This window comes from Stegodyphus dumicola, chromosome 4 (assembly GCF_044657685.1).
Source record: "Stegodyphus dumicola isolate Sdum_Otavi_A_Nest chromosome 4, ASM4465768v1".
NCBI lineage: Eukaryota > Metazoa > Arthropoda > Arachnida > Araneae > Eresidae > Stegodyphus > Stegodyphus dumicola.
The window spans coordinates 63921886-63939882 of record NC_140771.1 but is presented as its reverse complement, the minus strand read 5'-3'; the positions used below and the strand labels follow the sequence as shown (position 1 = coordinate 63939882).

Genomic DNA, 17997 nt, shown 5'->3' with positions numbered 1-17997 from the left:
TGCTTCAATTCAGTTAAACTTACATTTTCTTAGTGATTTTAAACTTGTTTTACACAGAAAAAACATTCGGCAAATTCTGATGGCAATTAACTCTGAAAATTACCAATATTTCAGAGACTATAAAAACAAAATCATTCAGAACATGGACAAATGCTTTATAGTATAATTCTATCATTCATTTAACCCGTTGACTACCACAGCACTTTTCGGATTCCGGTCCGAGAAGCTAAATCGATTTAACCATATTATATTATTAAAAATACTAATTATGATTCATAACAATCATTAAAAAGTTTACAGGATTTTTTTTTTTTTTTTTTAAAAGAAGAAAGGGTCCTATGAATTATCTCGTAGTCGGCTTTTTTTAGACAAAGCTCATCGCAGATGCCCACTACGAGTTGATTCGTACAGACATACTTTGATTTGTTGCCTCAGTACAGCTAAAACAAGCACTAAGTAAGTAATTCGTAACAGCGCAAAAGTGGCATGTCAGGAAACTATGAGATAATTTGTATTGGACGTCCTGTCGAAGAGCGCTAATACAAGTTATCTCATGTTGGGCAGTCAAGCTGTTAATCCTAGAATAATAAAAACTCAGAAAAATGAGAACTGGTATTTAATTATTGTAAATTTTATGGTGCAACATAATATAGACTTCATATAAAATATATACTGAAAAATAAGTACATCAAAATGAATTTATATCTGATAAAACACATCCATTTTTACAAAATGATGTCCATGACAGTTAACAACAGTCCCCCCCCCCAGCAAAAAAGAGAAAAAGAAAACTGCACCATTTGGATACATAAAGCAGCAGAAATGACACAATGTCCCAAAGAATGATTTTACAAAGATTCAGTGAATCTTAAGATCATTTGAAAAACTTTCTCAAAATTTAAAACTTTAACAAGTACAATACAAAACACTAACCTCATAAACCATGTTTCATCATTTTCTGTATTAAGATCATCATTTTGCTGGGTACTTACTTGAGACCTGAAGTAAAAGTATAAAATTAATGACAGAAATCTGTTATTTACTTCTACTATTACTATTACATCTTCAACTTTGGAAAAGAAAAATAATTTTTATTGCAGTAAAATTTGAAATCCAGTTTCAAATATGATCTCATTTATAAATTTAAAATACTTCAAAAATTTTGGTATAACTTAGAAATATAATTGTTAAAAATATTTTCAACATAAAAAAATTTTGAATTTAAGCATTTAAATATAAACATAACTTGATGTCATATAATGACACTTTCTTTTTTTTACAATTTTCTAATTTTCTTTTTTTATTAATTTTACATGTAAAATACTAATTATATATTTAAAATAAAAAAGATAACTCTGGTTTTATGAAGTTACTTTTCCCATATTATCGATTTTAGAAGTAAAAATTCAATTCAAACTGAAATGTTCGAAATATAAATAATTTGGTATTATAAAAAAGTTACCTTTTCCTTCTTCCTTAATTTGAATGCAACATTCATTTAATTATTTTAATATTCGTTGTAATTATTTTATATTTTAATAATATTGCATAATTTTAATATTTAAATCCATTTAGTGAATTTAATGATTTTAAAATTATTTTACAAAAGATAAACGTTTTAATGACTCATTACAAATTTTAGTTAAATAAAAATACATAGAATGAGACCTTAATACCCCCCCCATTTATTACATTTTTAGCTATTCCTAAGGAATTAAAATGCCTTTAAGTATTAATTAAAAATTTCAAAAATTATGTACAAAGGCAAAGCAGCCTGTCTAATTTACTTTGAAATTTAATATACTCACTGAAGCTTGCATAACTGTTCATATTTCGTTCTGTCAGCAAAACTGGTGCCCATTAATTTTTGAATCATTGGGATCTCACTAACAAAATTCTGATTGTCCACATATAAATCATATAATGAAGTTTTTGACTGAAATATCTTCTCTGTTGTACCTAAGTACAAATTAAAAAACATTACCAACTAAAGTTTTCTCATATAGTCTTTAATGAAATAGCACTATCTACATAATCTTATTTACAAACCTGCATTAAGAAATAAAAAACTATATAACTGATACATATTTTGTCACATTCATTATACCTTTCTGCATAAGACTGACAGTTTAGATATTAAATCAGTAAACTCTTTAATTTCTTAAAATAATATAATTTATGTTTATTTTAATTTCTTTAAAATATGAGGTGCTTGACTCATTTGTAAAGGTCTAAACACATTTTTTTTTTTTTTGCATTTTCCTTTTTTTATTCTATATTGGAATGATAGTCCTCCTTTAAGATTTGCTGACTCAAGCAGTCCATTCTAAACAATATGTAAAACATAAAATTGAGGAAAACATAGTAGACTATAAAGATATATTTAAGCTGTAAGTAAATACTATTTCCTTATGTTATGTATTATTTATCAAAATAAGTATGTTTTACTTGTTGGAAGAGAAATAATGTAAATTTATAAATCTTTTTTAAAATAAAAGCCCTAAATTCATGTAATTTTCCTCCACTCATATATATAAGATATACATATTTAAATTATTATAACAAACACATTTCATTATTGAAAAGTTATCTGTTCCTATCCCTAATTTCAATAAAATAAAATTATAACCCATTTTCATGCAATTTGTTCTAGCAATATTTAACAAAGCACTTCAGATTTTTTTCTAAGTACTTTAATTATAATTCATATACTTACAGAGAATTTATTTATATCAGAATCAAATTAGTGATAACTTCTAAAGGACAAAAAGAATTTTAGAATGCCTAAACAAATTCTGGTTTATATATATATTATATAAGTAATATAAGCACATTCAATAATAATAAGCAAGAAAGAGAAATTAGAGAAAGGACCTTGGAAATTATCAAAAATATATGATGCAAGCCCTTTTATAAAGTAAGGACAAAAATATTCTCATTATCTATACTTACATAGCTTATCAACAGGGATAGATAATTTTCATACTCATGAAACAGATGTGAATATACACAGAATTTATTACTATTAGCAATTAAATGGAAAATATTATTTAGGAACTTTTTTAATAAAAATTGGTGAACAAGAGATATTCAGCAATAATTCCTTTAATTTGCATGATATTTGGTGTTTAGGGACTTGTTGGACATTCACATCTGTTCAGAGTTTGTGTCCCTTTCGTACTCACTCATTTACATCAGACGGCTGATTCCACTGTGTCACAAACTGGTTTGTCATGCCTAAAGCTTGCCAAATTCTAATCATGTCATAAACTAACGAATAAGCCCATGTTTCTTTCATTTTCTTTTCTAAGCACATAGTTCAACTTAGTGATCATAAATTTTTATCAATATAGGTCACCATAAAGAGGAAATAATTGACAGAACAAAGAAGTTTGCATAAGAGGGTTTCTTTTTAAGTGACACACACATCATTTGGCAATCTTTATGCAGAAGACCAGAAAGGAATACCCTAAACAAAACATAAAACTAATGTACTCATTTAAAGAAGAAATATATACCCACCTAGATGAGCAGAGAATTAAGTAGCAGACTAGAGACTACAACAGTAGGTGTTTTCGAGTGCAAAATAATGCAAGATTGGAAAAAGAAGAGTTTGTTCAGGATATGGAGAAAATTTGTTAAAAAGCCAATATTCTGCTATATCAAACGGAACACTCACCTGTCGATAATTATTTAATAAGATATGAAACTGTTTCAGATAAGCTTCCTTCAGGAGATTCCTACCGCAAAGTGGTATATACTTTGAGTTGTAAGTAAATACCATTTCACTAAGAAAGAAGCAATAAAAAAACTAAAAGAGAAGTCAGAAGCTGTAATGACTGATGAAGAAGATGATTAATTTATTTTTCCATATTAGTCCAATAGTTTATCTGATTGCATAAACAGATTTTCATTTTTTTTAAATTAATTAATTTATTCTACGGATCAATAAATGAGAAATTTCCATTCCTGACTTTTCATTTATGTAAAATTTCCACTTCTTCGATGCAAAAATTACGTATCTCTAGATATCATCTATATTAACACTATTTTTTAAAGCTATTTGCTTTTAATTATTTTTAAAAGCTTACAGCTTATTGAAAAGCTTTTAAAAACAGTTAATATTAAATTATAGGACAAATTTCTTCTTAAAAATTATAATATCTTTTTTTACCCAGGTTCAAATTCTTTCATTCACAAATACCAGGTTTTTAATATCCAAGTGATAAATTAAAACTAAAAAATTTTTTTTTGCATTTAAGTATTATTTAAATGGCAATGTACTGGCATTTATAAGAAACGGAATAAGATTAAAATATTCTGAAAGCATGCCAATAATTCTTTCAAGTATTAGGAATGAAAAAATATTTGAAATTCTATGTATGCTAATAATTGCATACATAGAATGCATGCCAATAATTCTTTCAAGTATTAGGAATGAAAAAATATTTGAAATTCTATGTATGCTAATTTAACAAGCAATATCTTCACAATCCCTAATAACTCTAATTCAAAAATGCTGCATGTTGTATTCATAGAATCTGCAGACTTTCATTCCTCTTCTTAACCTTTCGTTAGCACATTTAAAGAAATTAGTTAAGTTAGTGAAAATAATTAGTATATTTTAAAAACACCTTTTAAATGGAAGCCATATGAGAAAGCAAATTATTATCATACATGAATTTCATATGCAATTGATTATAAGTTAAAAATAATGTAGTGGCAGTATGTTGATTTCAAGTAGCAAACAAATGTTATCTGTTTAAAGAATATGAGGAATACTAAAAATTGCAGTTCACGAATAAATAAAACCTCCCACTAAAAATACAAATACCATGAATAAATCATAAAAATAATAACAAAAATATCTGTTTATATTACACAGAATATTACTATTATATATAAAAAAATATATGTATAGAATATTGCACAGAAATAAAAAAATTCTGAAAACACATAAATTTCACAACATATTGACATTAACTACTCACAGGCTACATAGACTTTTTCTGATCCTAAAGTATCCATATCTGCAATATTAACATAAAAGAATGGCTGTGCAGACCACTGCCCAATTTCAGACATACGATGTGCAGTAAGAGATATAGTACAATACACTAAAAAAAAAAAAAAAAAAAAGATTAATATATGGTACATCTTCTCTTATTAAGAATATTCTTGCAGACAGTTTACGATAATAATAGAAAAGTTGTTTGAGTACTTACCCCTGTAACAGACTACACCAATTGGTGGAGGTGAAAAAAATATAATACGTTTCTTTAATAGAGCTAATTTCCACAGAACAAATATCCTTTCACCAAAAAAATGCATGAATTGGGTAAAACAGCCAGCAGGATGAGTTATCTGAAATTAAGGTATAATAAATGAATTTATTCTTATATGCACATATTTGTAAGAATGAATACGATAAATAAAAATATATTTGCATCTAGACAACTTGTTTGCAATGAGTTAAAAGAAATGCGTAATTCTGATTATTATTCACAATGCTCAAAAGTAAAACAAAATAGATATGAGGTGTGACTCAAATAAACGAGACTAAGTGTGTAGCTTAAAAACAGAGTGGAGTTGGCAACAACTATTTTGGTGATGTCATGCGACACACTTCCTCTATTAATGCGGTTAGTTTTGACTTAATCGACCAGGCCAGCAGGGAGTACTGTGTCATTGAGCGAAAATGTGCAACTGCATTCTGCCGGAAAAATGTCTAATGTAAAAACCGAAAAGTGAATCAACATAAAGTTTCTTGTGAAACGTAAGAAATCAACCACAGAGGAAACATTTCAAATGCTAACCGAGGCTTACGGAGATGAAACTATCTCATGCACGTGTTTTTGAATGACATAAGTGGTTTTTAGGAGGAAGGGACAGTGTGGAAGATAATGAACGTGCCGGGCGCCCTCCCCCAGTGGTCAGACTGTTAGTCAACACTCCTACATTGAAGTACTAAAAGGACCTCTTAAAAAATTAGGGGAAAAAGAAAAGGCCACAGTTGTGGAGTAATGGATGGCTGTTGCACCAGGACAATGCACCCACTAATGCGGCCCTATCTGTCAAGCAGTTTCTAACCAGTAAAAATATTACCGTGATGGGGCAACCTCCTTATTCATCTGATTTGGCTCCATGTGACTTTTTTTTATATCCTGAAGTTAAATCTTACTTAAAGGGAACCACCCATTTTACCTCAGCTGAAGAGGTTCAGACAAAAACAAAGAATCTCCAGATGGGCCTTCCAAAAACCTCGTTCCAGAACTGTTACCAGCAATGGCAGTACCGAATGCAGAAACGTGTGAATGCTGAAGGGAACTACTTTGAAGGTAATCATGCCACGGAGAACTGATTCTATAAGTAAAGTGATTTACTAGACCAGCCTCTTTTTTTTTTTTTTTTTTTTTTTTTTTTTTTTTTAAACCTTGAATAATATTTCATAAATACAGGAATATATACAGTACAAAGTCTTTAATCCAGACCTCATCCGGACTTCGGCGATTCCGGATTAAGGGTTTTTACGAATTATAGATCATCAATTTAAATCTGGTAAAATAGCATGCAGAAATTATAAAATTAAAAATATGAAACCATAATTTATGAAATAAAGAGCAATTATGATCTAAAGGGTATCAAAATTTACAAAAAAAAACCTTAATATTTATTTGTTTAATTTATTAAACATTTCTTTCAATGTAAGTTGTTTAAGTTGCTTCATTTTATGTACTAATACTTTCTCTTTAATTCTATAAACAGACATAATTTCTTGTTCAGTTAAAAAGTTCTGCTGTTCAAGTCCTGTAATTGCTGTGCCGAGAATACCGACTGACTTGTCAATCGAAATTTTTTCGTTTTCACTAACCTCTCTATCACTTTCTTCATGCCTTTATCCATTTTTTGCAGCAATTCCACTTTTTGTTTGATGGACATCGAAACATGCTTTCCCTTTGTAGAGCCTTTCGCAGCTCCAGAATCGGAAACTCTTTTTGACATAATCAAAAGTTCAAGCTTACTTTTTATAAAATTGCTCAGACTGCAAAAAATAATAATCCGGATCCAATTAGAAGATTAAGGAACAACGCAATCTGCAACATTAACTGAAATAGATAATTAAATAATTTTAGCCTAGCCTATACTGCCCATTATACATTAAACGCGTATGCATAAACATATTATGCGCATATATGTGCATATGTAAACACATATGCGCATGCGTAAGCATTACGCATGCGCAGAAAGTTTGTAGCTTTGAGGTCTGGATTAAAGACTTTGTACTGTAAATTAAAAACATAGCTATATTTGATAATATTTAAATTACTTTAACTACAGATATTATAACATAAAATTAAAACTCCCAAGTATATATAAATGTTATATTTCTTAAATAAAAATAAAATTATGATTGTCACTTAAAGACCAAATTAGACATGTTTTTAATTAAAGAACTTAATAAGACATGCAGAATGCTATAGAATCTTGATCTATGATTTTACATGGACAAGAAAAATACAGTACAAAGTCTTTAATCCAGACGTCCCGGAATGATCTACATTCCGGACCTCAAAGCTACAAACTTTCTGTGCATGCGTACCATTTATGCATGCGCGTTTAATATATAACGGACAATATAAGCTAGGCTAAAATTATCTAATTATCTATTTCAGTTAATGTTGCAGATTGCATTGTTCCTTAATCTTCTAAATGGATCCAGCTTATTATTTTTTGCAGACTGTTGGAGCAATTTTATAAAAAGTAAGCTTGAACTTTTGATCATGTCAAAAAGAGTTTCCAATTCTGGGGCTGCGAAAGGATCTACAAAGGGAAGGCATGTTTCGATGGCCATCAAACAAAAAGTGGAATTGCTGCAAAAAATGGATAAAGGCATGAAGAAAGTGACAGAGAAATTAGTGAAAATGAAAAAATTTCGATTGACAAGTTAGTCGGTATTCTCGGCACAGCAATTACAGGACTTGAGCAGCGGAATTTTGTAACTGAACAAGAAATTATGTCTGTTTATAGAATTAGAGAGAAAGTATTAGCATATAAAATGAAGCAACTTAAATAACTTACATTGAAAGAAATGTTTAATAAAGTAAACAAATAAATATTATGCTTTTTTTTTTTCTTTTTTCTTTTTCTTTTTTTCTTTTCTTTTCTTTTTTTTTTTTGTAAATTTTGATACCCTTTAGATCATAATTGCTCTTTATTTCATAAATTACGGTTTCATATTTTTAATTTTATAATTTCTGCATACCATCTTATCAGATTTAAATTGATCTATAATCCGGAAAAATCCCTAATCCGGAATTGCCGAAGTCCCGACGAGTCCGGATTAAAGACTTTGTACTGTATTTGTCCAGGAAACTATTACACAGTGCAAATAAGTACTATATTGTAAACAAATAAATATATATATGTGTGTGTATATATACTTTTGTGTATACACAAAGCCTGAGATCCAATATCTTGAATGATCTAAAATCCGGACCTCAAAGCCACCACCTTCTTTTTTTGTATGCTTTATGCATGCACATTCGGTCCCAGCCGAAAAAAATAAAATGTGGAGAGTTCCGATTCTTAATTTCACTTCAGCACTAAAAATTCCATGTTATTGAAGAAACAATCCTTTTAGCATAGATCTGTAAGATCAATAAGTAAACTCCTTAGCTGCATATCTGTGTTGCATACATCTCAAACAGATACATTCTGCACAGAAACATCATTGATTTAACACTTACTAATATTTTATAACCCTGATGCCAACCTAGCGAATCATTATTTATTATATTTGGCTTTCATCCTCACATGTTTATCCTACACATGACAATTTGAGTCATGACTCATGCAGCAATGCCTAAACAATTTTCTTATATATATTAGTAACTGAATAACAAACAGTATGGTAACCTTTTATGTTGACATTACGCTTTGCGATGATTAGATTTTTAAGTTAAATATGCTAAGAAATGTTGACGAGGAAAAATTTAACAAAAACTTCTTTCTATATGCTAAAAACAGATTTTGTTAGATGTAAATGTTGTGGCAATCTAACGTTCGACTGCGTGCGCAGCCAATCCACGTCATGTGGTTTATGTAAAAACTGCTAGCGCGGCAGTGAACTCACTCACTTTGTCCTTAGCTGCAGCATAGGATATTTTGAATTTTAGTTTAGTGGTTTTGTTATTTCGTCATGTTATTTCAGTTGTGTTTAAAGTTATGCTGTGTGTGAATAAAGGTTACATTTAAGTAAATTGAGTCATGTCAATTCAAGGATATACACAAAGCACAACACCACCATGCCACCATAAAATGGCGATCCGGCTACTCGCATGAAGCTTATACTGGTTGTTCGTTCAAGAGCTTGGTTCCAGAACTTTTGTGTTTTTTCCCTTCAGCCGCTGACATGTAGGAAAAAGCAGCTGTGAAGATTCCAATTTACAATCTGATTGACCCGATATTGTGGTTTGCTATGTGTGAAGCAACTTTTGCTTTAACCGCACCCAAGCCTATCACGGATTCAAAGACGAAATTTAACTACTGCGTCACTCATTTGCCACCGGAAATTGCTGCGTTGGTTAGAGATATCATTTTCCAGGAACATACAGATTCTTCTTACGAAGACCTCAAAGCTGCTATTACGGAACGCTGTGGTGAAAGCAGTACGAGTGAAATAAGGAAATTACTCACCGGCGAGCAACTTGGAGATAGATAGCCATCAGAACTTCTGCGAGTAATGACTAGGATGGTTGAAAAGTACAACGTGCCTGACTCTTTGTTGCTGGAATTATTCATGCACAAGATGCCGCCAAATGTTCTGTCTATTCTAGCGTCGGTTGAGCCACTCGATTAATCGAAAGCTGCCAGTATCGCGGATAGAATATTGGAAGTTACACCCGCTCAGGTAAGCGAAGTTTCTTCTTGTGTACCTCTCAATGTCTCTGAGAATTCTAAATTGGATTCCCTGATAGAGGAAATGTGCAAATTGCATAGCGAGGTTTTGTCTCTACGACGATCATGCAGTACTTCCAAAAATCACTACAGTCAAAAGTCGTTAATCCGGACTCGTCGGGACTTCGGTGATTCTGGATTATCGATTTTTCCGGATTATAGATCATCAGTTTAAATCTGGTAAGATGGCATGCAGAAATTACAAAATTAAAAATATGAAACCGTAATTTATGAAATAAAGAACAATTATGATCTAAAGGGTATCAAAATTTACAAACAGAAAAAGCTTAATATTTCTTTGTTTACTTTATTACACATTTCTTTCAATGTAAGTTGCTTCGTTTCATGTGATAATACTTCCTCTTTAATTCTATTAAACAGACATAATTTCTTGTTTAGTTACAAAGTTCCGCTGTTCAAGTCCTATAATTGCTGTGTTGAGAATACCGACTAATTTGTCAATCGAAATGTTTTCGTTTTCAATAACCTCTGGGTCACTTTCTTCACTATCGGAAGCGAATTATAATGACGAGGAACTTGATTTAAATCATATCAAAGACCGGAGATGAAATACTACACTTAGTAAGGAATTATAAGCCAAATAAAATAAAAACATCTGCTCTGAAGATAAGGATAGTGCTGACAGATCAACTTCCAATCCGCGGGTGAAATTGATAAACAGATTTCGGATTTCAAAACATACTTTCGCTTTGTAGATACAAATTACATATTAGTAAATATATATCGGAAATTCTATTTGACATAATCGAAAGTTCAAGCTTACTTTTATGAAATTGCTCTAACAGTCTGCAAAAAATAATAAGCCGGATCCAATTCGAAGATTAAGGAACAACGCAATCTGCAACATTAACTGAATTAGATAATTTTAGCTTACCTCCGTTACACATTACACGCGCATGCGCACAAACATATTCGCAGCCATAAAGGTCTTATGCGCACTCGTAAAAGCCTGTGCGCATGCGTGAACGCAACGCATGCGCAGAAAGTTTGTAGCTTTGAGGTCCGGATTATAGATCATTCCAGATTATGGGTGTCCGAATTAACGACTTTTGACTGTATAACAGGAAACGAAGCCCTTCAGCTAAAGCTGCTTCGAACTGTTCCTATTGTTGGTATCATCATAAATTTAGCGATAAAGCTAAAAAGTGTGTTCCACCATGTACATTCCAGGGAAATGTGCCAGGGAAAGTGTAGTGGCAACATGCGCTTTACCCTCTGAGTCTCGTCGCCTTTTCATTAGAGACAGGAAATCAAATAGAATATTTTTGTGCGACACTGGCTCAGACGTCAGTCTTCTTTCAGCAACAAGACAGGAAGCACGCCAAACACCTATCATGACGTTTTCTGCAGCAAATGGTACCCCTATTCCAGTTTATGGACAAAAAGCATTAAGTATTGACCTTGGACTTTGTCGTAATTTTACTTTTTATGTGTGTAAAGTATCGACAAATATTATTGGATCTGATTTCTTGCATTATTTTGATTTATTACCTGATTTAAGGAACAAAAAACTTGTTGATTTAAAAACACATTTAAAAATTAATTGCAGTGTAATTAACACACATTTATATTCTGTTAAAGCTAAGCATGAAATTCAGAAAATGATCAATTTAGGTCACATGCGACCCTCCAAAAGTAATTACTCCTCTCCTCTTCACATGGTGTCAAAAAAGGGCACAAACGAATTGAGACCTGTGGGAGATTTTCGGAGGTTAAACGCCCAGACAGTGAAGGATGAGTATCCTATTCCCAATATTTGCGATTTTGCAGTGGATTTACATGGAACAAAGGTATTTTCTCGATTAGATTTAGTTAAAGCATATCACCAAATTCCAATTAATCCCTCTGATATCCATAAAACGACTATTGCCACTCCTTTTGGACTTTTTGAGAGCACAAGAATGCAATATGGGTTATGCAATGCAGCTGCAACCTTTCAACGCTTTATTGATGAAGTAACTCGCGAGCTGCCAGGAGTATTTGCTTTTGGCGACGATATATTGATAGCGTCAAAAGACGAAAATGAACATTTGATACACTTAAAAGCCCTTTTTGAAAGATTAAGTAATTATGGGTTAAGACTTAATGTACCTAAATGCAGTTTTGGTTTAACTTCTTTGGAATTTTTGGGTTTTCATGTATCTGAACAGGGTTTAAAACCTTTCCTGAGAGGGTAGAAGCTATTCAAAAATTTCCTAAACCAAATACATTAACTCAGTTAAGGAAATTTCTTGGCATATTTAATTTTTACAGACGCTTTGTCCCAAGAGCTTCACATGTTTTAGCTCCCTTGAATAGGTTACTGGAAGGCCGCATTAATAAAGGAAACTTTCACAACCAAGCAAAACAAAAGAATATCCTCTCGAATGGAACGACGAAGCCGAGAAAGCATTCGAAAATACTAAAAAGGCAATTGCTGAGGCAACCCTTCTCAAACACCCAATTCCTAGTGCGACTTTGAAACTTTGTACTGATGCATCGGACATTGTGGTTGGTAGCTCATTAATGCAACTGCATAATTCAGTTTGGGAACCCATTGCGTTTCTATCCGTTTAACTCAGCAAAAGTCAAAGGAAATGGTCAACTTATGACCGAGAACTATTGGCAATTTATTTGTCTATTAGGAAGTTTCGGCACATGCTTGAAGGCAGGGTCTTTACAATGTACACTGACCAAAAGCCCTTAATATATGCTTTTAAGCAGAAGCCCGAAAAGTGTTCTCCACGACAACTCCGTTATCTTGATTTTATTGGCCAATTTTCCACTGACATACGATACATCAAAGGTCGTGACAATATCGTTGCTGATGCCTTATCTAGGGTAGAAATAGATGCAGTATCTGATAATCAATACATTGATTATAAAAAGTTATCCGAAGCAATAATTCAGGACTTTGAAATTCAAAATTCCTTATCTCAATCTTCACCAGCTTTTAAACTTGAGAAACATTACTTTCCTTTAGAAGATGTTACTCTTTACTGTAATATGGACACAGGTATACCTCGACCGTTCATACCTGAATCTTTTCGCTCTAAAATATTTCAGAAGATTCACTGTCTTTCTCGTGCTGGTATTTCAACTTCAAAAAAATTAATTACTAAACACCTTGCCTGATGCAAGATTTGCACATATCCATATTGATTTCATAGGTCCTCTTCCATCGTCTGAAGGTAACCGTTATTGCATGACAATTATTGACAGGTTTACCAGATGGCCAGAAGTCATAGCTACTGTTGACGTGTCAGCTCAGACGAGTTGCAAAGTGTTAGTGCATAACTGGATAGCAAGATTTGGCTGCCCGGTATCAATAAAAACTGATCAAGGCCGAAATTTTGAATCTCACTTATTTAAGGATTTAATGAAAATTTTGGGTACACATCGCATTAGAACTACTGCTTATCATCCTCAGTCCAATGGACTGATTGAGAGATTTCATAGGCAACTTAAAAGTTCAATAATGGCTCATAACAACCCAAAATTGACTGAAATTCTGCCTATTGTTCTGTTGGATCTGCCATAAAGAAAGATATAAATGCTACTTGTGCTGAACTTGTCTACAGTACTACACTTAGATTACCGTCAGATTATGCTGAATGCTACAAATATTTTATCGCCTACTGAATCTTATGTGTCACAACTTCGATCAGTCATGCATTTAGTTAGACCTATTCCAACTTCTAGGCATATTTAATCACCAATTTATGTACATCCAGCACTTCAAACCTGTTCTCATGTATTTCTGCATATCGATTCTGTTAAACCACCTTTAACTCCACCTTACACTGGTCCTCATACCGTGGTTAAACGAATGGATAAAAATTTTATTATTGAGGTAAATAACAAAAAGATTACAGTCACAATCGATCATTTAAAACTAGCATATATGTTGTCAGAATGTATAAATTCACCTGTAATTCCTTAGTTTCCACAGGAAGTCTGCGAAGACTCAAAAATTGTTCCAAAACAAGTAGTTACCCGAAGTGGACGTCATGCTCATTTTCCAAAAAAACTAATTACTGTAATATGATTGAAGTTTTCTCTTGTGGTTTGCTGCAAATGTTACAATGTATAGATACTTGGAATAATTATTTTTGCATACGTAATGAGTTATATAAAATACTTATTAACTTTTCATTATTTCTGTTTAACTAAGTTATGCATTGTATGAATATATATTCCAATAAGAATTGTAAATGTATTATTACTATTCATATATTTGCATTTCTTTTTGTGCGTACAATTTTAAAGTATAACTGTTATTTGAATGTGCATATCTTAAATTGGAAATTTACAGCCAACCCCTTTTATGTCGTGACTGTGTCACTGGGGGGATACTCTGTGGCAATCTAATGTTCGACTGCGTGCGCAGCCAATCCACGTCAAGTTGTTTATGTAAAAACTGCTAGCGCGGCAGTGAACTCACTCACTTTGCCCTTAGCTGCAGCATAGGATGTTTTGAATTTTAATTTAGTGGTTTTGTTATTTCGTCATGTTATTTCAGTTGTGTTTAAAGTTATGGTGTGTGTGAATAAAGGTTATGTTTAAGTAAATGGAGTCATGTCAATTCAAGGATATACACCAAGCACATAACCACCATGCCACCATAATGTAAATCTTTTGACTAAATGTAATCTTTTGGGCGCCAAAGTTCGTATGGCCCCACCGGGCAGAAGAATTTAGGGAAGACAAAGTGTTTAGAATTTAGAGAAGCAGCCTGCAACAAAATTAAAGGATGACAAAATTTGTAGAGTTTAGGGAAAGCACTGGTAACCAAATTTTACGGGCGGCAAAAATTTAGAACTTACGGAACAGAATTTAGGACCCGCAGAGACTGCATCAAGCTATGAGATATCTAGCACCAGCCCTCGATAAGCTTTAAGTATATGTGGGAATTTGTTTTTTTTTTTTTTTAGAACTCAGTAAAACTTTAAGCATGTGCAAGAAATAGGCAAAATAAGTATAATAAAAACTAAACTAATACAATTCTGGCTTGTCTCTGTGCACGATAGAAACAAGACAAAATTCAGCTGAAAAAGTTGTCCTTCGTTGCCAGTCTCATGATTTATAGTCAATGTATATCAGATGCAATTAAGCTAGGCTAAAGTTATACTTTACTAATTCCACGGAATTTCAATTAATATGGCAGATTGTGCTCTTCCTTAACTTTTTGATTTAATCCAGCTTATTATTTTTTGCAGGCTGTTAACACTACAGCAATTTTATGAAAATTAAAATTTGAACTTTTTATTACGTCAAAAAGAATTTTTAATTCTGGAGCTGCAATAAGACCTACAAACCGAAAGCATGTTTTAATATCCATTAACACTAGAATTACGGGAACGGTAATTTTGACTGTATCTCCATTATTGGACATAAATTTTTTAATTCTTTGTTTATAACTCTGATATTTTTTGACTTTTTCTAAAGACTTACGAATATTGCATGACATTTTTTTGGTTGATTTTAAGCAATTATTTTCGACAATATTATTGTTTGCACCTAAAATTACAGCTATGGGTCATTTTGAAAGTATCCAGAAAATTAAAGATTCCTCAATACTTTTATGACTTTTTCAGCTATTTCTGGTTTGCTGACAGATAAACAAGTGTGTTTTGGGTAAGGAAGATTGCATATTTCACAGAAGTGAGTGAGGAGGGGGGAATAAAAACACCTGTTTGGAATTTTTGCGCACCACGTGTCTGCACATTTCATTTGCTTTAAAAAGTTTACTTTTTAGTAGACACAAATGTACTTTATTTCATTTGGATAGTTTTGTTGTTCTGACCTGTTTATCAGATGCTGAGAGATTTTGAAAGTCTCTCTGAAGGGTTCGATGAAGAATTTCATACTGAAACTACATCCAGTTTATTCGATGAGGACTGGATTGCTTTCTACTGAAACAAAAGAATCCGATTCGTGTGATGGAAAATATGTTCATGAAACAGTAAAGAAAACTAAAAATTTAGATAAAGTTTCTAAAGACTGCAAACTGATCCACTGGCCCTTGTTTTGGATATTTGGAATGCTTTTATAGAAAACTGCTTGAAATGTTATAAACGAGGCAAAAATATATCAGTGGATGAACAAAATTATTTCCCATTAAGACCTGATGCTGATTTATTCAGTATATGACTAAAAAGTCGAACAAATTCGGCATTAAATTTTGGCTTGCTACTGACGTGCAGTCAAAATATTTACTGAACGGATTTACCTATTTGGGAAAAGATGAAACAAGACCAGTTGGAGAAACAGTAGATGAACATGCAGTTTTTTGCTCGATGGAACCGCTAAAATTAGTAAAAGAAATGAGGAATTCAGGGATAAGCTGCATTGGCACAATAAATCGTTCAAAATGAGAAGTACATTATTCTTTCAAAAATACAAGGAATAAGCTCTGTTCTAGTAAGATTGCTAAGCATGACAATATAACGCTTACATTTTATTAAAGGGAGGGGAAAAGAACGTCCCGTTCCTGAATACCATGCACCCAACACTGGAAATCACATCTGATGAAAAAATACACCGGAAGTTGTGAATTTTTACAATTCGACCAAATATGGAGTTTATGTTTTATACTTGATGGCCAGAAAACACTCAATGAAGTTCTCATCCAGCCGTTGGCCAGTTCAAGTTTTTTTTTTTATTATTATTATTATTTATATATCTATATATATATTCTTGATTTGGCTGTGATAAATGTGTGGATAATTTACGAGGAAACACCTGAATATAAAAATCAAGGGTTTATTTTAATATTTTTGATTTGGCTGTGATGAATGAATGGATAATTTACAAGGAAACAACCAAATATAAAAATATCAGCTGTTGTGCTTTAATTTTGAATACAGCTGAGGAACTTCAAAAGATGTACATTTCATCCAAAATTCACAAATTTTCTGTATTTAACCAAAAGAGAATTGGTACTTCTGTCATCCCTTTCTACAAGTGTAAACAATGCCAAATAAATGCATGCAGAGGCACCAAAACTTTGAATACTGTAAAAAATATGTTTGTGGAACTTGTACAGGTAAAATAAAAAAAATAGTAATCTGTATGCCCTGCAAAACCGAGTAATGTAAGTACTAATATGTGCAATAGAAAGACAATGCACATTATGTTTTTCGCCTTTTTAGATTTAAATCAGCAATAATCACTTTGTTTACAGTTGACACAGAGCATTTTAATGATTATTAAACTATCCTTTGAATTCACAGATTTTCTTTTACGAAAATTCCAGTTTTTCCTTAGATTATGCACTTTGAACATTTTTTCTCCTTGAAACCAAACTCTTGACGTTTTTTTCCTTTCTTATTGACAATATTATCTATTGTTGTTTATATAGAAAAATCATGGCTTTGGCAGCATTTTTTAATAACTAAATACGAATAATGTTCATCAAGAAAGAGCATAAACATAGCGTTCTGTCTACTGCTTCTTTAAAAGTGCCATTTTGCATGAAAAGAAAATAGTCAAACAGCAGACGATAATTTACACTTTGGAAAATATAGCTGCAGTTAAAGAAATTTTTTTCAAATAGTGGATTTTTTTTTAATAGCAAAGCAAAGTCGTTTAAAAAATGTGCAAACAATCTCTGCCTGTATTACCAGCAGCTTAAGATATCATTTTAAGATTATTCAATGAAAAAGCAGCTAATGACTTTAATATTTTGTTTTATGTGATACAGTAAGTCCACAAATTTATAAAATGGTAAGTTCCATAAAAGAGATACTTATTAAAAAAATAAAACATGGTGAATATTTTATTTTTGAAACTGGATGAAAGTACTGATATAACGAACTTTGTTCAATTGTTAGTTAACACATATTTAGCTGGTTTTTTGGATAGTTAAATGAGTTAAATTTAAGATTACAAGGGCAAAGTGTTCATTTGTTTACCATTACAGATAAAATAAATACTAAACTAAACTCAGTGACACAAACAGCCCTAATGGGCCAAGGGCTGCAGTGCCCCGAAATCTGATTTCTTGACCGTGGGCCCCGGGGTGCATAAGCATATGCC

The 17997-nt window shown here is 31.9% G+C and overlaps 1 protein-coding gene across 1 annotated transcript in view; it reads right to left on the bottom strand.

The window, feature by feature from the left end:
- Positions 1 to 17997, bottom strand: part of LOC118196064 (DENN domain-containing protein 11-like) — a 50866-nt gene that overhangs the window by 11981 nt on the left and 20888 nt on the right. Inside the window, exons 5-8 of the mRNA XM_085815027.1 lie at positions 5226 to 5364; positions 4992 to 5117; positions 1809 to 1959; positions 934 to 999 (exon numbers count right to left, since the gene is read on the bottom strand). Coding sequence (XP_085671153.1) covers positions 934 to 999; positions 1809 to 1959; positions 4992 to 5117; positions 5226 to 5364 — 482 coding nt within the window. The remainder of the gene's footprint in view (positions 1 to 933; positions 1000 to 1808; positions 1960 to 4991; positions 5118 to 5225; positions 5365 to 17997) is intronic.